At 45.4% G+C, this 23,329-nt stretch overlaps 1 protein-coding gene across 7 annotated transcripts in view; it reads right to left on the bottom strand.

The window, feature by feature from the left end:
* Nucleotides 1-1,476: 1,476 nt before the first annotated feature.
* The window catches only part of INF2 (inverted formin, FH2 and WH2 domain containing), a 42,298-nt gene continuing 20,445 nt past the window's right edge, over nucleotides 1,477-23,329 (bottom strand). For 2 of the 7 annotated variants that reach the window (XM_027674100.1, XM_027674094.1), the window contains exons 3-23: nucleotides 22,300-22,415; nucleotides 21,613-21,772; nucleotides 20,778-20,811; nucleotides 19,598-19,739; nucleotides 19,353-19,494; nucleotides 17,942-18,832; nucleotides 16,640-16,785; nucleotides 16,492-16,553; nucleotides 15,774-15,876; nucleotides 15,599-15,684; nucleotides 14,947-15,047; nucleotides 13,543-13,613; nucleotides 13,325-13,432; nucleotides 12,320-12,390; nucleotides 11,560-11,680; nucleotides 10,826-10,990; nucleotides 10,029-10,131; nucleotides 9,090-9,248; nucleotides 7,326-8,099; nucleotides 5,781-5,840; nucleotides 1,477-2,730 (exon numbers count right to left, since the gene is read on the bottom strand). In XM_027674100.1, the coding sequence (XP_027529901.1) occupies nucleotides 5,782-5,840; nucleotides 7,326-8,099; nucleotides 9,090-9,248; nucleotides 10,029-10,131; nucleotides 10,826-10,990; nucleotides 11,560-11,680; nucleotides 12,320-12,390; nucleotides 13,325-13,432; nucleotides 13,543-13,613; nucleotides 14,947-15,047; nucleotides 15,599-15,684; nucleotides 15,774-15,876; nucleotides 16,492-16,553; nucleotides 16,640-16,785; nucleotides 17,942-18,832; nucleotides 19,353-19,494; nucleotides 19,598-19,739; nucleotides 20,778-20,811; nucleotides 21,613-21,772; nucleotides 22,300-22,415 (3,614 nt within the window). In that variant the 3' untranslated portion in view covers nucleotides 1,477-2,730; nucleotide 5,781. Of the gene's footprint in view, nucleotides 2,731-5,780; nucleotides 5,841-7,325; nucleotides 8,100-9,089; nucleotides 9,249-10,028; nucleotides 10,132-10,825; nucleotides 10,991-11,559; nucleotides 11,681-12,319; nucleotides 12,391-13,324; nucleotides 13,433-13,542; nucleotides 13,614-14,946; nucleotides 15,048-15,598; nucleotides 15,685-15,773; nucleotides 15,877-16,491; nucleotides 16,554-16,639; nucleotides 16,786-17,941; nucleotides 18,833-19,352; nucleotides 19,495-19,597; nucleotides 19,740-20,773; nucleotides 20,812-21,612; nucleotides 21,773-22,299; nucleotides 22,416-23,329 lie in introns of those variants that run through there. The other 5 variants (XM_027674099.1, XM_027674098.1, XM_027674096.1 and 2 more) reach the window with 5 other exon arrangements.

The following is a 23,329-nucleotide window of genomic DNA, read 5'->3' as shown; positions in this document are numbered from 1 at the left end:
AAAACTCATCAAGTACTTATTTTATTCTAAACTTTGAAATATTTCAGTATTGAATTAAAAAAACCCTAACAAACAACCAAAAGTCCCCAAAAACTAACACTGAAAATCCGTCTCATTAAACATATCTCATTTTTGATGTCAAATACTTGGAAAAGACTTTTGCTGATCCCTCTCATACTTTCATTTTATCACATAGCCAATGCTTAATTAAGGAATATGCATTTATTATTTGGCAGCAAGAAGCTTGTGGTGGTCACAGCCTGGTTTATGTACTGGAGTCCATGTGCAGTTGCTGTAATATACCACAAGAATTCTTTTTTGAGGTCCAAACTCACTGTTGGCTTAAATGACCACAGTCCTGTTAAAGTAGCTATGAGTGATTTTTTCTTTTATGGGCAATTAATTTGGCCTTGCAACCACTGAAAAATCTTCAGGATTATGAGCTTTATTTCAAGCTCACAAATGGAGTAAAACTGCACATCTCAGTTGAGCATCAGTCTTTGGCTTTCTCTGATTCTGTTCCCCTGCTTTTCTTAAATAACCACTGTAATGGAAGCAGAGCTGCTCTGGAGTAATAAATTATAAATACTGTGCTTGAGTCTGCTTATTGGGATGTGACTGAATAGATAATTTAATATAGTTTTCACAGATGACTGTTGAACAAAGAGCCTCCAGTGGCTGAAAATTACCCATTTCTCTGTAAACTCTTAAAGGCAGTGGGAAAATAATGCCAAACACTCTCTCTTTGAAGGCCAAGGTAAGAACAAGATCGATAAAAACTATGGCTGTGGAAATGAGTAGCTCTCTCTGGGTGGAAAGGGGTGGGGGAAGCTGAAAGATCCAGGTGGAGAAATGGACACACGCTGCAGCATCTGAAGCAAGCAGCTTGTGGGTCATCAGCAGGCAAGGTTCCCTAGGTAACACAGAAAACCTGTGTTGTTACACAGACTAAAAAACCTGTTTGTAACACAAAAACCCGTTTGTTCCCCAGTCCTGCATCTCCAAATGATGTTGTTCCTGTTGGTAAGCCAGTGGGGTGGTGAGGAGGAGGCTGGCTGTGTACTGCTAGCCTGGGCTGCAGGCTCTTGCTGGAAACCTGGAGGTTGCAAAGCTGCTGGGAAAATGCATTTCATACTCAGATTTTTGTAGTCTGGGGGCTAGTCTGAGAGCAGAGGAGCTAGATTGAAGAGCAAAAGGATGATGCTTGGGTGATGTGCTCTGAGACTGGAAAAGAGGGGAAAAAGGGGGAAACCTGTAAATGTGATGGGGACAGTCCTGCAAGTCAAACCTGGAGTGAGTGACATGGTTCTGCAAGGAATGGTGGGGGGATGCCTGTTTCTGCCAGCAGGAGTGGGTTTTCTGCTGCAATGGGGCTGTGCTGCTCTGCAGGGTCTCCTACACTGAGTCTGCCCATGTGTCTGCTCCCAATTCATCTCTGCTTTTGTTGACCAATTCTCAATATGCTCATAGCAATGCTTTGGTTAAAGCAAATCACTGATTTAATTCTTGGTTTCATTTCTAAGTTTCCAGTGTTACAAGGACATTACAAGTCCTATTGAGCAAAGCCTGCACATTAGTCTAGCCACAGTGAGTTGCAATATAAAAGAATAGTTCTGAAATGTACCGAGCTCTTCCACTTGATTCATGTTTCAGCACAGTATCACACTATAGATTCAACAAACATAGATCATTTAAAATGGACAGATATGTACAAAACTATGATACAGTGTTATTACAAAACTTGAGAAATAAAGCTCAGTATTTTGAAAACACAATACTGCACAGTCCCAGTTTTAAAGCCAAAGTAACATGACTCAAAATGTTCTGCAGCTTGGACATAGACTCTTGAGTGCAAGCAGCTGACAACAGAAGTCAAACCCAGAGATTTACTAAGGGATAAGCTGAAAATGTGTCTGGCAGAGCACTCTGGAAAACCTCTTCCTGTTGCTTTAATAAGAGAAACTAGGCCCCTGGTTCTCCAAAAGTTGATGGACACATCAGTGCGTGTGACAAGACTACTTAAGACTACTGACGTGCTTCAACTTAATTGCACATAAGCATCATGAAGGAACCAGACACTGTTTATATGGCCATATGCCTACTAAAACGTATCTTTTTTCTTTTACGTTTTTTTTCTCCCTGTAACTGATTTCCCTTGCTTTAAATGACTGAGAGTAAAAATACATTTGCCTGATCTGGGTCTTGGACCTGATCCAATATAAATCGTCAGTGGGCGATGAGAGGAGGGAGTTAACACACTTCCACCTGTGGTGGTACAGCCACTGCTTAATTTATACCCTTAATTTAGTTGAGGCACTGCTATTTTTAACATTTCTCTGAGGGCTAAACACTGCAGTCTGTTCTTAGGCCACACTCAGCTGTCATTTCAAGAAAAGTTTGGCCTAAGAGCAGGTTGAAAGACTCGGCTTCCAGGATGGTGGATGACAGGTCTGACCCTTTCACTGCTGCCATTTGCAGAACTGTCCCCCATTTCCCAGATGCCTGGTGTAAGGCATGGGCTGAGGGGTCCAAAGTCTCTGAGGAGGCTCTTTAGGTCCTCGGGAGGGTAGGGAAAGGCTGCAGGAGAAGTGGTGCATCTAGGTGGGGCAGAAGGTGTCCATGGTGGCATTTCATCGATGCAGAACCTCGTTTCTGACAAGCTGGCAGCACTCCAGGGACATGAGAGTGGTTCACCTGGTCCCTCTTATACCTTCTGCCTTGCTGTGACACCTGCAGGAGGAGGGGGAAATGCAAATTATTTGGAACTATGAACAGAAGTATGTTTTTGCATGCATGTGTATCTAACGGTTGGGGCGCTACTAGGGAAACCAGTTTCATCTGTTCTTCAGATAACCTAAAAACAGGTAGAGTTTTATGTATTTAATAAATACGTTTCCAGAACCAATCCTAATGCTCAAGAGTTTGGGCAACTTTGCTTTTAAGCTGGGTGCTAGTTCAGTCCAACAACATATATCTTTCTAGATATTAAATTGCTGAACTTATTAAATCCAGAGGATTTAGCAGGACTGTCAGAAGGCTGGGGCAGCACAATGACACTTTTAAGAGCCTGTCTTACTCCACAACCAGACCAAATACCATTTCTAATGGCAGACATGAAGGCAAAGGCCAAACAGGAAGATGAGCATTAGCTCGACGATGTTCTTGTGGTCCATTTAAAAACTGCCCACAGACAATACTGGGTCTGCAGAAGGGGAGGTGAAGCATTTGTTCCTCTAGAATTAAAGAAAAACCTCGACTCTCAAACACTTCTGTCTCTTTGCAAGGGTTGATGTGCCGCTGTGCCATGTGCATGTCATAGCTGTCCTTCTGCCCCTTCCCTCCCTCCTCACAAAGCTGCGGTCTCTGAGTGCTGGCCTGTTCTCCCAGTTTGGTTTTTCTTTTATTTTCTAGGGAATAAATCAAGTAGATTTGTGAGCAGGGAAATTGCCAAAGCCCAGTTGCTTATGGACTTATGTTTTCAAGGCTTTTCTCTCCTCTAACTTTTCCAAGTAACATACAGATGGGAGGAGAGGAATAGGGAAGCTGCACAAACAGACACGAGCATTTGTCAGTAGGAATTCTCTAGAATCTAAGGCAAGGAAATTTAAAGAGCAGCTCTCCTGAGTTCAGGCATTGTTACAGTCCTTCTTCTGTTTTACTATCAGCTTTGTTAAAAGGTCCTTCTTCCAGCTTTTTCTGAATTTGGTTGGAAATGAGTTCAGATGTTACCAGTGTGCACACAAACACAGTATACCCACCTGTACATTGATTTCAGAGGAAAACCAACTAAACCATTTCTTTCAGGAATATGAAGATAATGTGGGATACTAATCTTTGGGTGAAAAAGCTGACATTTAAGGAACATCAACATTACCACAGAAATTTCTGCGTATCAAGATATAGTCAAGGTGAGGCCAGAACTCAATATCTGCAATATCCTGTACCGAAAGAGAACTAGTGGTGACCTGAACAGATCAGGTGTGCTTGTGCCAAAACATAGAATAAAATAAAAAATAAAAATCAGGTGGAACATCCTAGTTAAAAAGATTGAATGGGAGCACTCTAGGCTTGCTGAGTCTGTCATATGAAGAGGGATGGACCTGATCTGCATTTGGGAGAGGAAGTACTGTGGTGGGAGACAAAGAGAAGCAAACATTTTTTTCCTGGTGACCTTGCCGTGTAACATAAAGATAGAAGTGGAAAAAGAGATTTGTAGATTTCAAGGTGCAGCTCATCTCTGCCCTCTTGGCATTGAAGCCCATGTAGATGCTCCTGGTGTGATGCCAGGCGCTGCATTCCAAGGATGCATTGAAACTCCTGCCTCACTTGGCCACTTCATAAAGGCACTGTTTGTCCAAGCCTCCTTCTCTGTGTTGCATTCCTATGTCTTCTTAAGGACAAAGCAAAGCTGTGTTTTTTTCTTTTTTTTCTCTTTTTTTCAATTTTTCAAAAACTACATTTTTAAGCCTGCATGCTGGAACCCCAGAGCTTGAAAAGATACATAATTTGTATTATGTATTAATACATATAATATATTAATTATAATATGTATTAACAAGCTTAACTCACAGTTCCAGCTGCCCTTCCAGTGCAGCACGACCACTGGTCCTGATGTACTTCCCACCTATGCTTCACTGCTACTATTTTCTGCTCCTGCAGTAAATCTTCCTTAGGATTTTTAAACCCACAGAGCTACTTCCACTTAATGTAATCCTGTGGCACTGCATGGAAAGGGCTGAGAGGAGGGCAGGAGTAGTCAGGACTGTAACTACCCAACGCATATCCCATTTTCTTCTGCTAGAAATGATAATCCAGGTGCAGGAACAAAAGCAGTCCTGTGGGGAAATCCTGCACAGATTCCTCTGTTCTGCCATCCCAGGGGCTGGGGCTGATGGGCTGTGTGGGAGCAGGGCTCCAAGCTGGGCTCCCAGCCCCAGGGAACTGGGCATGCTGGAGAATAAATACATTCCTTTGAGGAAATGAGACAAAGAGCAATTTGACAATATTGATTTAGTTCATAAGAGATGCTCATCAGCACGGAAAGGGCAATGTGTAACTATGCAATTTCAGTACAGTGGGTGTTTCGGTTGTTTCTTTTTCTTGCTTTTCTTTCCACTTGCTGTAAAAACAGACAAAGTTTTGCAAAGGAGAGTCTCATCCTGAAACTCCTTTTGAGGGGCAACCATATGCTGCCAGCATCAGTGAAGGATGCAGGGAACTTGTGTGCAGCTCTGCAGTTGAATTTAGCTTTTTATTAGTGGGAACTGGTATCTTGCCCCAACAAGTACTTGTTCCTGAGTCCAGTGTTTTATCCCCTTTTCCAGATACCCATATTTAAATGGTGTTACAGAAAGTGGTTACCCACAAGCAAACCAACCATTCTTTGCTGGAGGTAGGTACTGAAATTGCATTTTTACAGTTTTTGAGAAAATAATGGGATCAAAGCAAGGACTTTGTTCATCGTGAAGTTTGATTATTTGGTTAGAATAATTATTCTAGACTTTTAATTATTTGCAGGGAAAGGCAATTTGGCTGCTGCTGACACAGAGGATGAACATGGGAGCTGTGATCTTGTGTTGAAGGGAGGTCAGCACTGACTCCACTCAACGCAAGATCAACACCCTGGAGAGTAAAAATCAGAGTAACAAATTTATTTCACATGTATTCGTGATTAGACACAAAGACAAAAAGCTTAGCTGATATGCTGAATACTGATTAGGTCTGTGAAGTCCCAATGCTGTGGTTAGTTCACATAAAAACACTTTTGTGAGTTTACATACCTCATTGTGTCACACAACCTTTTTTTGTTTTATTATCTCCAGTATCACTCTCAACCTCTGCTTTTAAACAAAAGAGAGACACTAAATATATCTGATCATGGCAAGGCAAAGGTAACAACAGGGAACTTTTTATGATGAAAACGCTGTCTAATAGCAGAGATGTTCCTAGGAACATGGAATCACTGAATGGTTTGTGTTGTGAGGGACCTTAAAGATCATCTGGTTCCAACCCCTCTGATGCCATCCCTGGATGCCCAGGGAATCCTGTAGCTTTTGCAGGATGGGGTCAGTTCTTAAGCCAGAAGTACTAATTTCAGGTGTCAGGAAAACATAGCCAGGGCTGGGAGGTTGGGATGCTCCCATTGCTGCAGCTCCTGCTGCTGCCTCCTGGGAAGCAAGTTTGGAAACCACTGTTCTAGGAAACCACTTCTCTTTTGTGGCTTGTTTTTAACTAGGGGAAAGTGGCAGGTTTAGAAAGGTAAATAACTACAGCCTTGGGGCATGCTGCATTAAAAGGATAAGTCCCTCTGTGGTCACTGCTCAACCCATTTCTCAGAAATGGATGCTCAAACCCTCCTTTCCTTTCTCTTCCATTTTCCTTGGAAGGAAAAACATTAAACGTTGATAAAAAGAGACTTTCCCACTTTCCTGCCCATTTGTTTGACCCCAGGATCTTGCAGAAAACAGGTTTTGGACAGTATATTGTATCTTTCTAAAGGCTGACAGACCCACATGTCTTCCCTATGAGGCATCTCTAATTTGGGATTAATTAGCCACCCAAAGGTGGCTTCAACTCGGTAGAGTCTAAAGGATTGGGACATTCTTCCCAGTTTTTGGACTGGCTGTGGACTTCTGCTGTGAGGTGGAGACCTGTGTGGCTCCAGCAGCCGAGCCCTCTCCCGACACCAGCAGGGCAGCCCAATTCAGGGGCAGAAGCATCAGCAAGATGCTCTTTATAAATGACTTTTAATGACTTTTTCCCCTCATCCTGCAGTAATGGTTTGAGGGCCTGATGTTTAGGAACTACCTAAGGTACCCCTGGGGCAGGCTGTCAGGCAAAGTGCTCTTTCAAGGAGGCTTAGCAGGGGAAAAACCAAACAACCCCATGGCAGCACTGATGTTGCTGCTTTTATGTGTTTATAAGTAGTTCAGAGGGGGTGATCGCTGATTAAGTACCGAGTATTAACTGCTCTTAATCACTGCTTTGGAGCCTAATGGAGCTCTTGTTTGCACATAACCATGCCTTGTAGCTGTCTTTAGCACACTTGACAGATGTGCTTATTGCCATCCTTACTGCGTATGTGTAATGGGCTTTTTAATTATTGATTCATCATTACCCGTTTATAAACTACTTATAAATGTCACGCAAATGAACTATGCTTGGGTTTTTCGGGTTTTAAAAAATAATAAGCTCTGTGAAACAGTGTGGCTCTAGAGGCAGGTGGCATTGGGCCTTGAAGTGGGGAGGAACAGCTATATACAAATATATGAGGAGGGCTCCCACACTTAAGTCAGTTCCCAAGGGCTATTTATGACATAGGCTACCTGAGTAGCTTTTGCTGTGCCTCTTCTTCTTCTTCCGTTTCCCAGGTGGCCTCTGCTTTTCCCTGTCGGTGTGAGTTTGCTCTGGGGTAAGTGTTGCTGAACAAGAGGAGTCAGTGGCTGGCTCCTCTGAGAAGGACTTCTCCTGAGAGGTGTCCAACAGCGAGTCTGTACCGGGGTCTTCATTTTCTTTTGTCATCTCTTTTGACTCTGCCTGATGAGCCTCATTGCAGGGAGGAGACTGAGCGCTGCCGGGGTCCGTCCTGGTCTTGCTCAGCTGGGGTTCTGGCTCCTGTGCCAGCCTGTAGCTCTCTGAGCCATCAGCTGGGCATTCCTTGTCCTGGCCTTCTGAGAGGGACCCATTAGTCCAGCTGAGCTGGTCTCTCAGAGCAGTGGCTGAACTGCTGCTCACAAAGCTTATCCTTGAGCCCGTGTCAGCCAAAGAGAAGGCAAGGGAGCTGCCCTTTGTGCTCGGCTGGAGGCTTGCCCAGTTGTCTGTCTGCTCCATCCCAGTGCCAGGCATGAGCTGACCAGCCCCATCAGCTTCCACCAAGCTCACAGATGGGCTTTCAGTCTGGGACTCCAAAGGCAAACTTCCTCCAGCGTTGTTTTTAGGTAACACCTGGTTTGAAGCTGAAGCATCTGTAACACCTCCGCCCATCTCCATCAGGGCAGTGGCTGAGGGAGGAGTGCTTTCTGAGGGATGACCATCCTTGTTTTGTTTGGTCTCATCATTGATCTGCTTCCCTGCTGCTTCTGGATCCTTAAAGCTCTTTCCTTTAAACAAAAAACATGGTATCAGCCACAGCTGCAGAGTTGCACCAGGGATCAACCACGATGCTTCTGCCACTGGGAGAGGTTACAAGTGAGCAGCTGCCTGCAGAGGGAGCACTGACCCTAAAGCAGCTATGCAGAGGCAGCGCTAGTTTATCCTCCCTGTACCTCCCCCCACCTTATACCCACGTGGCTGGACTACAAGGCTTCAGCTCAGCAAAGCCCCTGCTTTGTTTTCAGCAGGTGTGTTTTGCTGCCAACTGACTGATTTCCATGGAACCTCCTGGACTTGCGAGGAGGCCTGAAGGTCTATGGCAGGAAGAGAGAACCTGCAAGGTCCTGAACCCAGGTGGACTGTTGGCTTGGCTGTGTGAGGACTTCAGAGCTGCCCATTAACCTGCCTTTGCAGAACAGGTGTAGGAAAGCCATGGGCTCTATGGTAGACCAATGTCCTTGGACTTACCTAGTGTGCACTAACACTGAGGTCAAGAGACCAAAGAAAAAGCTAAACTCACGGGCTGTCTCCTCACAAGCACCTGAAGAACTTGGGTGCTTCTGCAAATAGGGTTTCTAATCTTTTCTTAAGGGCTTCTTCAGATTCCCAAGCATAGACTAAGATGGGGTGCAGCAGACTCCAAGGCAGTGACACACTGTGCTACTGAGACTCAACAGCACAGAGGGGACTTGTGTGGGAATAACACCAGTGCCCCATCAGCATGGTGCTGTGGCTGACATGTGGTCAAGCATCTCAGAGGGTTTATCAGCACAGGTGCAAGGCCATACTGCTCCAACTTCCTGCTAATACTGGAACAGATCTGTCTGGCAACAGCTCAAGGCTCTCTGCTCCTCTTCTCCTCAGCACTGGCTGCAAAGCTTTCTTAAATAAAATGCCCCAAATGCAAACGCAGAGGCTTCTTGCTGGTGCGTGCTTGGCTCAGGCTCAGAGGCAGATGGGAATGAATAGCAGCAGTACAGTCAGGTCTGTGCCCTTACCAGACTGGCTTTCCTCCGGGCTCTCCTCAGACAAGGGTTTAGGAATTGCATCCGACTCGTGCCTGTTCTTTGTCTTTCTCAGCGTGAACCCTTTCCTGATGTCGGCCAGCAGTGCATCGATGACACACACCTCGTCCTGCTTCCCCAAACCCTTCTTTACTGGGAGAGAGAGAGAGATGAGTGTTAAATCTGCCCATGGGGTGGGTGCTCCTGTCCCAGTACAAGCAACCACTGGGCAAGAGCGAGGCACCAATATCAGGCCTGGGAGCAGCTCATGCTCTGTGACCCCACAACAGTGTCTACTAGCTGAAGAAAATGCATTTACTCCAAAGTTTCAGTGTTACAGGCTGGCACCAGTGGTACCAGCTCTGCCCAGATGTGTCCCTGGTTGTGCCATGACCTTTAAATATGCCCTGTTTCTTATCCATGTTGGTGGGGGGCTTTTTTTTTTTTTGAGGGAAAATACTTTTGATTTTTCTGTCCTCTCAGCTTCTTCTAATCATATTTTACAGTCTTTTGCTTTCATCCAGAGATGAAAGTTATAAATTATATGCAAGATTTTTGGGAAATCAGTAGTCGGTGATAAAGAGAAATTATTCAAGCATGTACAAGGTTCTTGGAGGAGAAGACAAATTTCTTGTTAGATTTGATGTTCAAAAGTTATGTTTAGAAACTGAAAAAGTTAACTGAAATGTTTTAATTTGTGGTGGGTTTTTTTCCTCTGCTGTTCAGTCAGCAAACCTAAAATTAACTTCTCTGCCCAGCTGCAACTGTGGAAAGTCAATTCTTAGCTATGGCTCTAAGACACCTAAAAGCCTTTAGTCAGCTGGCACCCAGAAACCCACAAAATAAATTGCCACTACTGGTCCATTAAAACAGGACCAGCAAAGAGCTCCTTTGGCTCCATATCTCTTTTTTGAAGCCATTTCAGATACTCACTGACTTTTCCATTTTCTCCCTTTTGTCTCTTCCCCTCTTCCTCTTCCAGCTGTTTTTTCCTCTTCTCTGCTTTGGCAGCTTGCTCCTTTCTGTCCTTGTTTTCCTGCAGTGAGGTAACAGGGGCATGAGAAGGTTGGCTAAACGTCTGCTAGAAGCTGATGAAGAGAAAGAAGATCTAGAAATGAAGTTGGAAAAATTCTGGCCTTATCCTGTGCAATAAATATCACAGGCATTGGGAATAAGGGCTGTCTTGCCAAGAGGGTGAGAGGGGACTGCTGGCTTGGCCAGGACTCTGCCACATCCCAGTTGGAGGTGGCAGTGGTGATATGCCTAACACAGCTACTTACCAGAGTGCTCGTCTTCTGCCTCACCTTTAGCTGAGGCTAAAGAGGAAAATACTGAATCCACAGTTTTCTCCAAATGAGTGGCTTTTTTACTACACATACCCTTTCTGAGTCTGTTTGCTCAGGTTGAAGCAAAGGGTTCAGTTTTATAAGTTTTTTACCTTCCTCTAAAATTTTCACATTTGGCCCGAAAGTATCTTCCTGACTCTGCAGCCAAAGTTGCACCAAAATCCCAAATCACCAGGGTCTGGACCAGGTCAGGAGCACCACCACTGCACGAGGATGCAGTGGAGAAGGGTTAAGACAGCGCTTCACTGGGTGCCTCATGCCAAGTGCCAAAAGGAGGAGCTCATAACCAGCATCTTCCCCCCACCAGATTCCAGTGCCCATCCCATCCCTGCCTATTGGAGTGGAGGATGTGCCAGTACTAGGGATGCTCAGCATCATGCCAACCTTCAGGGCTCGGATGAAGAGATCTCTGAAGGTCTTCATGATGCTAAATATGTCCTCTAAGGACAACTTGCTTGGGTCTTCACAGAGATAATTTGCAAGTTCTTCTCTCTTCCTTTCAATGGTTTCAAATTCTTCTTCCAGCTTTTTGGAGGCATCGATGCTATCCTGAAATGCATTAAATACACACAGTAAAACACCATCCAGAGGACAAGGAGTGAAGTGCACTTACAGAGAAAGGATGTAAGAGCTTGAACAGCAGGACTCTGGGTCCTGGCTTTTAACTGCAGCAGAGCTTGTTGGGAGCAGGTAGGAAGAAATGAAGATTTGCAGATGATCTTTGCTCCTGGCAACTGTCCTGTGCCAGTTTACAGGGGTGGCTTGAGCAAGACATGGAAAGCTCCATGCAGAGCTTAATCCTGAGCAAAGGGCTTTACTCTGGTGATCCCCACAGCGGGTGAACATCTTCACTTAAAGTGAGGAGTTACACAAAAGCATGGACAGAGCAGCTGGGGCATGCACCTCAAGAAATGGCCTCACCAAAGGTATGTAGTTTTGGGGTGGAGCTAGCAAATGCACAGCAATGGTTTGTGTGGCATTGCAGCCTATTTCCACATCTGAGAGCATGTCTTGTGGCAATATTTTCCCTCCTCTCATGAGCCTCCTCAGCTGCAAATATACCACGCACAGCTTCTGAGCGCGTAATGAGGGAGACCTAAGTGAGCTCCATTACTGACCTGGATTGGCTTCTCGTACTGTTGTTTCACATCATCATTTGATGATAAGACTTTCCGCTGAAGCTCCAGCAACTTCTTTAAATTGGTACCGGACTCCGTGCGTATAATATCAAGATTAATTCTGAAATCATACAGAACCCCACCATTAGTTGACACTCCAGCATCTTGTGCTGACCAAAGAGTGGGCAAGTCTGAGCTCATGGTTTGGATGTCCCTCTGCTTCCCACCACTTCACTGAACTGAAACCTGAGCTCTGAACTCTCTATACAGTCCAAGCTCGCGGAAAACAGCTTCCTTCCACAGACCTTATGGAAAGGCTGTCAGGTCTGTCTGAAACTTTGTGTATTGGATAGATGAAGGCCAAAAAAAGTCCACCTGTTCACAACACTGTTATCCACCTGGAGTGCTCAGCATTAGCTCACTTTCCCTGGCCGAAGGCACTTCAGAAATGTTTCTGGGTAGCTGGCCTTCACAAGCTCCTGCCACCACAAAGGCAGTGCATATTTTGGAAGGGTCTGGAAGGCAGCTTTAACTGAATGCTCTGCAAATTTCAGCCCTAAGTGTTGCCAGCTGTAGTAGAATTATTATATATTAAAGGGCTTTCAACATTCATCAACCAAATCTTTTGGTTCAAACTATATAAGATGCCATCTTGTTAATATGCTATGCCAGCTGTGTATGTCCTAATTTCTGGTATATTGTTGATGTTCATGCGATTTATTTTTGTTTTTAATTCAAAGGAAGTGACACACAATTTTACCCTGCTGCTTTTGAAACATATTCAAGATCCTTTGGCAGTTCCAGTAGGTCCTTGTGGCTGTTTTCTACTTCCTGAAGAGGAAGAGAGAAAGAAGAGTTATTTGCTGTGTGGCAGGAGCTGAGGGGAAGCTGGGGGGAAGGAACACAGCCAGAAGTGTCCAGGAAGGATGACTGTGCTATGACCTGCTGCTGCCCAGCTGTCTGTAGTTTACACATTTGGAGAGGAAAGGCATCTCTCTGGGCTATAAAAACATATAAGAGCACTGAACCCTGAGAAATACTCATAGTTCAAAGCAAAGCTAAGCTCCTCTTTTGCCCTTTTTTGAAACACCTACTCTTGAGGATGGGAGGAGGCAGGACTTTGATGCAGTCTGACACTTCCTACAGTCTCAGGAGGGTACTAAAAGGCCTTAAATCTTATTTGCATCCTTTACTTTCTCAGCTGTCCTTGCTGAAGCTACTGCCAGCTAAAGTGGTGCTTGAACATGCATAACCAGAACAGAGGGACCTTGATGAATGAAAGTGGCAGAGCAGAGCAATCAGAAAAATGGTAAAAACAGCATTGCAGGGAGTAAGAAAGCCACAGGGGCTTAGGAAGTAGCATGAAAAGCTCGAGCATAATCTGGTGGAAAAGGGAGAGGCCATGGAAAGGCAGAAAGGCTGAAAGGGTACAGACCAGCCAGGACAGCTTTGGTAGCCACGCGCTCTGTGGTTTGCAGCTGCTGACGTGCAGATTGCACAAATATGAAAAAGGAAGTTCCAGACATTGTAGGGAAAGATGATGGAGGGAAGCAGAGCAAGTCTTAAAATAAGGAGATTCCTGAGTAGTGACAACAAGCAACCTCCACCAGCCAAAGTGATTCAAACACTCCTGACTTGTGACACTCTGTGGGTAGCCAGGGAGGGTATGAGTATGAGCATGTGACATTAACTGGGAGTAGGAGAAATGGTTCATCCATAATAAAACCCTCCCTCTTCCCTATTGTGCAGGACTTGGCAGTAGTACCTCTAGAATATGGTGGAGCAGTGTAATGCGGGTCTGGTTTGCTTTTGTTTCTGTTAGTTTGAGCAAAGTGCTGATCTTAAACCCATCGGCATCGCCTGTGTGACTTCCCTACAAGAGAGAAAGAAAGCACATGTAACTCGTGTCCACCCAAATTACAACCCTAAAGGAGATCAATCACAGACTGTAATGGGCGAGGGCAAGGCAAAAGAAGCCCTTACATAGTTCAGGAAGTTTCCAACTTTGAGAATCAGTTGACAAAAGAGCGGCAGGCGATGACTGGTCAGAAGATCTGAAAAACATAAAGGATTTTTAAGTAAAAGCCTCTGTTACACCAGAACGTTTCCTAAACTGAAATTGGGATTCTGAATTCCACCAAATCAAATCTGGTATTTCAGCTTTGCAGCCCAATGGCCCAACCTGCAGAGAAACTGGTTTAAATAGACTCAATTCCACAAGTTTTACAAGCTTTTGTTGCCTTACGTTTCTGTCTTCAATCTGGACTCTCATTCCTAACAGCAAATAAGCTGGAGTTGGACCCTCCTCACTTACAGGCTTCAACTCACCACCTTCCTTGAAAGTGCCCCAGTGTGGGTGAGGGTAACTGGGCTGCAAATTTAATCCTGCCAACTTCATTCAGCTGTGCAGTGAAGCCAGTTCTGACAGCCCTGTGATTATCTGCCAGCTGCTAAAACCAGACACTCTCACCCTGTTCTTGGTCTCACATGGTGGAGGTGATTATCATCTGGGCATGAAGGGTACAGTCCCTGTCCTCGCTCTTATGACAGGGTGCTGCAGCAGTGTGCTTTCTGAAGCACTCAGTTTTGAGTCAAGAACAGCTCCAAAAGGACAACTGGGATGCTGGGAAGACAGTTTTTGGGAGAGCTTCAATTTATCCCAGCAAGCAGCTGTGATGCCAGCTGGAGAAACCCACAGCAGGAGTTGGGGGAACTGGCTCTGTAGGACAGGTAACACTTGACAGTGCCAAGAAAAGCATCCTGCTCTCAGTGGAGTGGGACCAGAGGTTTCTGCCATAGGAAGCCAAAACCTATTGCCTAATCTCCCCGTGTACTCACCAAATTTGAGCATCAGCAGTTTTATAACCCAAAATAACAAGCTTATTCTTCTGGTTCCATTTGTAGGCAGGGAAATATTAAAGCACCACTACTTTCTGGGGAAGTTTGGGGTGGACTTTTCTGGCAGCAGAGAAAATTGCTGTATGAAGGTCTTAACTTGGCAAATAATGCTGGATGGATGAATTAGCTGCAATGGGGCCTGCTCTGCTGTCTAAATTCAGCTCCTTTGAAAGAGCTGATGAGTTTCCAGTGCTTCACCATTGTTTCAGAGGAATACATCTGCTGCAGAAAAAGAGGGCTGAGGGTAAGGGAAAATGATCTTTGGTTCTGTTAATGGCTTTGACCATCACTGGAGATACCTACAGCTGCACCTCGTGCTGCAGCAAACCAGTGAATGGACCATAGGGGAGTTCTTTGGGGATTGGGTGGTAATATTGCAGAGCTCCAGGGGAGTTTTGGGGTTAACAGTGCAGTGCTCCAGGGGAGTTTGAGTGGGGATTAAAGCTTCCTGTCATAAATCAGATCCAGAAATAAGCTCAGGTCACTTACCTTCGCAGGCTCTCCGGATGGCTTCAGCTTTGGGCTGAATCATGTCCAGCACGACGGTGGTCTCTTCACAGATCAGCATACACTCGATGCGCAGCTGATAGCTGAGGATGGAGGTTGATTCATAGTGTAAAGGAACTGGGATCTTGGCCACCACAGCAGCCCTCTTCCCACACCACCAGCGAGTCCATGCCAGCCCACAGCATTGCTGCCAACCACATCCACATCAAACCACCGTCTGTGGCTTGTGGAGGGAGGCAAAGGGCTGCCTCTTGCCCTGAGGGCCAGTGGGGATGTAGATTCTGCTGACACACTGTGAACAGCAAAGAGAAGACTGACCACTGTGTGAGAAATGGGCTCCCCCTTCTTGGCACCGCATTTGGCACTGCCTTTCAGTAAGTTATGGAGCCTCCTTGGGCAGATCTGACCTTGGGTCTGGATCAGCTTCTGCTACTTCAGAGGGAGAGGAGGTGGTGGAGCAGGAAGAGCCCTCCATCTAAGGCTAACAGGGAAAGGGACAGCTCTAAGGTGGAAGAGGGAATCCATCAGTTATACCCATCAGTGTTGGTCTGTGAGGCTCCTATAAAGAAAATTAAACTTCCCAGAGGTAAACCAAGAAAAAGATTGGGCTGAAGTTCATGACCAACATCCATACCTGGGAATCTGAAGGAGGAGAAGATAAAACTGATCTGCATTTGCTAGCTTTGATTTCTCTTCTTTGAAGGCCTTCAGGTTTTCTATCTAATGGGAAATAAAGAATTAAGGCTGCAGGACTGCACTGTGTGTTCAGCTGTGTGAACCTTTGGTAAGGGTACCATTTTCCTCCTGACCTCATGCTTTTCAGGAAGTAGCTTCAGCAACTGCTTCAGAACCTCAACGTCGAACTTGGTCTGGTCCCCATTCCGGATCATGGCAGTCACCTCTTCGTTGGAGCTGCAGGAAAGAGGAGCAGAGGCAGCCATCACCCAAAGACCACTTTTCCACTACCATGACTTCTACCTGTGCAAGCACTCTGTGCTTTCCCTAGTGAGAGTCACAACAATCCAAAAGGAAAGATACCTCCCCACAATTAAATTAGAATCAGGACCTGGATCCCTGCTATGACCCAAATTTTGCTTCTGGCCCTGGTCAAATGACTCCAGGCCAGAGATGAATCCTGCAACTCAGATCCTGTCTCTGGGCACTTTTTTATCTTAAGAGAAAATTTAATTCTTAACTTTTCCATTGGACCTGTTTTGAGGAGGGATTTGACTTCCAGATGCATCTCACAGCCTAAGTCACCCTAAGAATCTGTGCCACAACTTTATCTGTAACATGGAGATGTAATGCCTTTGCTAACATATGGGGATGTTGTATGTAAAAGCATAACTAAACCTCTAAACTCAGTATTTTAAAGATAGTGTAGGACCAGCAGGGGAATGTTCAGATGATTAAGTAACATAGACCACCAAAGCACATTGGCTAGAACAGATTTCGTGAGGACCTTCCAGGTACTCCAAAACCTGCTCAAAGTTTTGTCAACGGTCACGAAAACTGGCCATATCTTACCATTTAAATTGCTTCAAAAATATGTTCAAATTGAGACTTTTCTTGGAGTCCAAAAATGTGATCTTCATTAAAGAAAAAGAAGATATCTCGCGTTAGATGAGCTGTCTGCAGTGATCTTTACTCAAAAGAACGAGTGGGACCTCCTCACCTCCTTTGGCTCTGCCTTCACTGGGGTGGCTGTCTTCTCCTTGGGGGTTGGCTGTGGAAAGCAAAACAGCTGCTCTATGCTGGTGTAGTTGGGCTCTATAGTTTCCTCGCTGCTGCTGCTCACCGAAGCCCACATCGAGTGGCTCTCTGAAACAGAGACAAAGTGTTCAGACTGGCTACAGGGACAGCTGAAAACTCCTGGCTCTCGGGGCAAAGTGAGTTGCTAGGAGGGACACTCCTCAGAAGATGAATGAAATAAGAAGGGGTGTATTTACTCCTGGATAAATGGTAATTATTGAGGAGGGGCCATTCCCACACGTGGGATCCAAAGGGCCTGAAGGGCAATTAAACTTGGTGCTTTACCCCAAGATGTGCTGGTAAGGGGAGGCAGCACTGGGCACACAGAGGCTGTACAGCCCCATCCCTCTCTGTACAACTGCATTTTCCTTCAGGGTGGGCAAACTGGGTCAGCATAAGAGAGAGCTTGGACATTTCTTTTTTAGTCCCCTGGCCGATGTTATTTTTGCTTCCTTGCATGCTAACTGAGGGACTGGGCGCAACCTGGACATTTTCTGACTCTGACCTTCTCCATTTATCATTTTATAATTGAGCCTTCTTGTATAATGCTGGCTATGGGACTGCTTGAATGAATTTCCACTGTACTTTCTTAAAATCTATTTAAAAAACAATCAGCACCCTAACATGCCTCTGGAATTCTCTACTGAAATAATCCCAATAATTTACTGCTCTTGTGATTGAAAACATGCCTTATTTAGATTTCACCTTTGCCTACTTCTATGCACTGCTTGTCTAGGACAAAGCTGACACTGCTTGTCCTGGCTTCTTCTCACATTTCATGCTCCTCTTTGGATCCACTAGGAGAGGGAAATGTAACCCAAAAATCAAGAGGTACATGATGTGATCCTCAAATGCACTCTTACTCATGACTTTAATATTCCAAGATACAAGTATAGACGAAGCGGGGAATGAAAGTTTGGGGAACTCAGATCAGAGCCTGTTGAGGACTCAGGCCTAAGGCATGTCATCTCCCTTTCTTTTCTTTTAATTTCCAACTGTTTTAGTTATAAACAAGCTATCCCAAAGTACTGATTTAGTTGGAATGGTTACTGTATTATACTAGTAGTTTCACGCTACTTTTATTTATTTAAGCTCTGCAGGTCAAAAGTAAAAGAAATCAGGAAAGTTCTGTATCTAAATGGAGTCAACCACATTTGACAAACTCAAAGATAGTGTTTCCTCCCCTGGGCCACCCCTACAGCAGCTGTGACTTTATGCCACCCACCTCTCACCACGTTGGAGGGCAGCTTCTGCCAGTTCAGCTTCTTCATTCTCAGCGTTGGCGTCTTCACTGCCTTGCGGGGAGGCCGGCCCATGCCAAGAGGGCAGCTGAACTGGGAGGCCACCACAGCTTCTATGTGATCTCCTGCCATGCCAGGCAGGAGGGGTGGAGGGGGTGGAATGCCACCCATGCCAGGCAACGGAGGGGGAGGCGGAGGGATACCACCCATGCCGGGCAATGGAGGTGGAGGGGGAGGGATACCACCCATACCAGGCAGTGGGGGTGGGGGTGGAGGGATGCCCACCATGCCAGGCAATGGGGGTGGAGGAGGTGGGATACCACCCATGCCAGGCAGTGGGGGTGGGGGTGGAGGGATGCCCACCATGCCAGGCAATGGAGGGGGTGGGGGAGGGATGCCACCCATGCCAGGCAATGGTGGAGGAGGAGGGGGAATACCCTCCACGCCAGGCAGTGGGGGTGGGGGTGGAGGGATGCCGGGGAGTGGAGGGGCTGGAGGTGTATTCGTCATCAGGGATGTGGGGTTCATGGCTGCTGTGCCAGAGGGTGGGGGTGGAGGTGGTGGGGGTGGAGGTGCCGGGGTGGAACCAGTGTTGTGTGGAGGGTTAGACATCTCTGGCGAAGCAGAGCAGCCTGCAAACTGGCAGGATGAGATCTTCTTTTCTTTGGCAAGTGGCCCTGAGGACGTTGTCGGTGCCTTGGAGGGGTTTGATGATGCCACTGGACTCCGAGCTGCACGTGCACATGGTTCTGGCTCACCCTGGGCACCTCCAGCTGCACTCCCAGACAGCCGGTTCTCAGCTCGCTTTTGCTTGTTTGGATGTTTCTTGGTAGACAGCAGCCTCTCCATGACTTCTTCAACTGTGTTCCCTTGAACTAGAGAAAGGAGTCAGGGTCAGAGAAGGGAAAGGGGCTCCAAGGCTGGTTTGTGCTATTCAACCCTCACCAAGCAGCAGATCTGGAGCCACGGAGCCCACTCCGTGGTGTTACTTTACACAGTTACACTTTTGGCTTCCAAGCAATTTCCTTCTCATGCTCCCAGCCCACAAACACTGTTTTGAAAAAGCCTGCCAGCAAGACAAGCCAGTGCCAGTGGCAGCATGCCAATGAGGACAGATTCCCAATGACTCCCATGACCCAAAGCTCAGGGATTAACCATGAAAGCAAGACTGTGAATCCCAAGCGTACTCCTAAACGTGGCCATTCCACATGGATGGAGCTTCACATCAAGGCTTGACCCTATACAGGAGGTGTAGCTTTGTCCCAGCTTCTGTTCAGCTCATACCAAGTCCCACAGATTATTTCCAGATTATTTGGGAATGACTTTCGTGGGCTGTGGGTGAGACAAGGTAAAACAAGAGGAATGTGCAAAGCTGGATGGATATGTCATTCTTACTGTCATTTGCAAGCAAAAGGGCTCTGTTCACTACAGCATCCAAGGACTCCCACAGCAGGAGGCTGGACTGATGAGATGGTTCCAAGTGCAGCAGGCTCTGAAGGATGGACAGCAGCTGGATGGAGACCGGAGAGCGGCTCACCTGGAAGACAAGGCAGCTTTCCATCACAGCAAGGCTGGTTCCAAGCAAAGTGGGTTAACTTTGCCATTGTGTGACTTTGCACCCCACGGGAGGGCCTACTTACTTTATTGAAGAGAGATGAAAAGACCTCATGATGATCATTCATGTTTATGCCATCACACATCTTTAATAATTCCTCATCATCTTCTACCTTGAACTCCTCAAATGTATCACACTGGATAAGCAGATCCTCCTCTTCGATGTCTCTGCAATATTACAGCACTCATTTTCACTGGAGAGCCCTTTGCTAATCTTCAGATGATTGTTTTTGTTTAAATGGTTTTTATCTCTCTGCCTCTCAGACTCAGCCAGTCAGCATTCAAAGTACCCAACTGTGCCTTATACATAAAGGATCAGATGCCATCAGTGCATCCTTTCTTGAATTGAATATACCTCTTCCTACAGTCAACATATGCAAATGAATGGGACTTTTCATGGCATAACCTGGCCCAGTGTATGCTTGCTATGGAATTCTCCTTGGAGCTGTAACAATAGAGTGGCATTCCCACCTTTTTGAAACTGGGCCACCTTCTTTCTTTTTTTTTAAGGTCAAGACAAACTGAAAATATTCCAGTGATGTTTCTGTTTGAAAAACTTCCTTCTCTGTTACTCCAAATTGGATTAAAAAAACCCCAGATACTGTAAAACTAACTTTTTCAACACTCTCAAAACTACTCTGTGTAAGAACTCTACCCTTGCTGCACTATTAAAAGGTCTTCTCTTCCCTGATTTTTATGGTGTTGGATGGAGCAATTTGAGTTACATGGATAACTGCAACTCACATAAAATACATTCTAGAATTTATCATGGATGTTTCTGAAAGAACATAATTTTTAAATTATGCCCAGATATGCACTAGTAAATTGTTTTAGCTGGATGCTTCTGGGACCAACAGCAGCAGTGAAGTGGTTTTGAATACAGTGAGCTGCTCAGTGAGCCTACAGCATTGCTCCAGGCTCAGTCTGAAACAGAAACTCAGTGAGGACATTGCTACTCCATCTGTGCCCAGAGCCTCTGTCCGTGCCATCTGTGCCAACAGCTGTCCCTGTGACACTGTGGCTGGCAAGAGCATCTTAACACTGGCTGAATGCCTTTGGTCCCCCTGTAAGGGGTGCACACAAGAGTGGTCCACTCCACCCAGGTGCACTGCACTTCACACAACTGAAGGTTTATAAGTATTAAGTTTTCACAGATACCTGACCGTGAATGTCATTTATAAAATAAATGTAACCAGTGATCCTTACCTTAGCTTGTCTAAAACATCCAACAGCTGAAGCCCTGGAAGAACAACAAAAAAAAAGATATATTTGCTTTATGACCCATTTGGTACTGATTTATTATGATCTTTATACAATGTTATGCTTACAAATACATTTTGCAGAGAGAAAAAAGTGAAAATATCTTCATATGGATCTGTCAAAGTGGGTAGGGTCATCTGCTTAATGATGAGACACCTCAATACACATCTGCAGCAACTGTGTGAACCGCAATCCCCATGGAGTTACTGAGGGTCACAGGCACTTCTGGGACATGAGTGACCTCAGTCCAAATTAGATATCTAAAATCAGTCATGGTCCAATGTCCCTTGCTCTCCACAGAAAGAAATGGAGCCCAGGCTCACCAGCTCAGGTGCTCCCATTACGTGAGGTGAATCCCAACAATGGTACCTGGGATCCCAGGATTCAAACAGTTGGAAAGAATTTCTGAGTGACGGGACAGCTTCTGTGGCTCAACTGAGTAGACACAGAGTGAAGAAACCTCATCAACTGTTACAAGGGGTAGCAACATATGGAAATGCGGCCACATAAGATGGTTGGTTATAGAAATGTTCTGAAGAAGCTCAAGTGATACAGCGTTGCTGGGATTTCAGAAAAAATCAAAGCTATGGGAAAGCAGCAAAGTTAAAAAAATCTGGTGACAGAAAGGTTGTTGAGAATAGAGGTCAAAAGAAAGAGGAAAATTAGTATTTGCGGTTTTGCTCCCCAGCCCTGTTCAGGCACCTTGTGGATATATCTGAAATAAAAACTGCTTGATAACTGACTTTCTCCAGAGAAAGTTAGGTGCAATAAACATCCTTACCTATGAATTCATTTCTGATTTGTGTCCTTGTTCTTAGCTCTTCTTTCCCCAATATGATGGCATTGATAGCACTCAGCAGTGTCACCATGTATGGCACGTTGTCTGTGTTGGAGAGCTCGTTCATTATGATGCTGAATCGATACTGCTGGTTCTTCACACTCTGTTAATAACACAGGTGATACTATGACAAGAATAGTCTATATAGATGTAAATGTCTATTGCTGTGGTACAGGCTCTCAGATGGAATTAGCACCTTAAAACCTCAGTTTATCCCACTGTGGACAGGACAGGAATATACAGGTAAAAGCAGCACTCCTCCATTATGGAGCAGGCTCCGGTTGGCAGAGAAAGTCAGTGAAACATCTCTTGGATCCCTTCATGCTTTCTGATAACTGATGCACACACCTGTGCTCTTGGGAAGTGAAACCTGTGGATTGTGGCACCATTTATTTTGCTGATCTGGTGGTGCTTTTGCTGCCAGAAAGCACATTGTGGTTGGCAGTCATCCATCCAGACAAGTCACAGACCAGCACCATAGACTTATGCTGACCAGGACAAATTTCCTACAGTTTTGACTTCATAAATCCCTGCTTCTTTTACTAAAATGATGCAAAATAAGCTTCATTCCCACCCTTTTCTGCAGGGATCAGAGCTGATCCATACCTCCTGCTCCAACCCAACACTTGCCTTGTAATGGTCCAAGGCATCCAGAGCCAAAGCATGGCCATCTGATGAGTAAATGCACAGTGCAGCCAGGAGCTCAAATATTTGCTTTTTGACCATGACATTAGTTGTGTCAAGTGCTGGAAGAAAAACAGAACAAAACAAAGCAGAATTTAAATCACAATAATGTTCTGAATCTCAGTGTCTTCTGCTATATGGGTTATGACCAGTGGTAGAAAAAAGACAGAAGGAGGGGACCCACTACATGGAAGATGGGAAGAAAAATATCTCAATGTCTAGATATCCCATCCCAATAACATTATGTGATAGTAACTTCTAGTGGGAACAGTAAATGCTACAGGTACCCTATTGGCATTTTGGTGCAGCCTGTAGTTGTTCGTCTCTTCCGTGTCCCAGTGGCATGCTGAAACAGCAGCCAAGACCTCAACACTCACAATCACACAATTTAGTTCCCATTTTCACATATGGGTGTTTTCTAGAACAGCAGATGAACCATTTTCCTCAATTAATGACTCTTATTTTTAGTGCAGAAGAGACCAATATGCATATCAATTAGACCAATTGTTCTAACCAGTCCCCATGTATTCCCTTTTTCCACTACTCTTTCTCTGTGAGCCCCAGGAGCTGGGAGGGAGTGGATTAGACCATTTTATTTTTCCTTTATTAGTACACAAAGAAGCTTGAACACTGAAAAGCCCAGGATACTCCGCTGTTTTTCACAGCATAAAAATGCCATCTCCATATTTCACACAGGCTAAGAAAATGCAGGGTGAAGAGGAAGGAAGGGGACTTCAAAACTGAAGAGGGGAGCAGGACAGCTTTCAGACTAAATGCATTTTAAAAAGATATTAATAAGGGTTTCTGGGCACAGCTGTGATCTCCGTGGAGCAGCACAGAAGTCATCCTTCCGGCACCAGCACCATCAAGCGCTGTACAAGAAGTTCCGGGAGATGCCCTGATGCGTTTCATACCTAATGAAGAGCCAAGTGAATGGCAAGAGATTGTAAGTGGTGTTACCTACCATCTTCTAGAA

Source organism: Neopelma chrysocephalum, unplaced genomic scaffold, assembly GCF_003984885.1.
Source record: "Neopelma chrysocephalum unplaced genomic scaffold, ASM398488v2 Primary Assembly neopelma1_24, whole genome shotgun sequence".
Lineage (NCBI taxonomy): Eukaryota > Metazoa > Chordata > Aves > Passeriformes > Pipridae > Neopelma > Neopelma chrysocephalum.
Note: the sequence above shows the minus strand (reverse complement) of the source record. Positions and strands in the feature narration are given on the sequence as shown.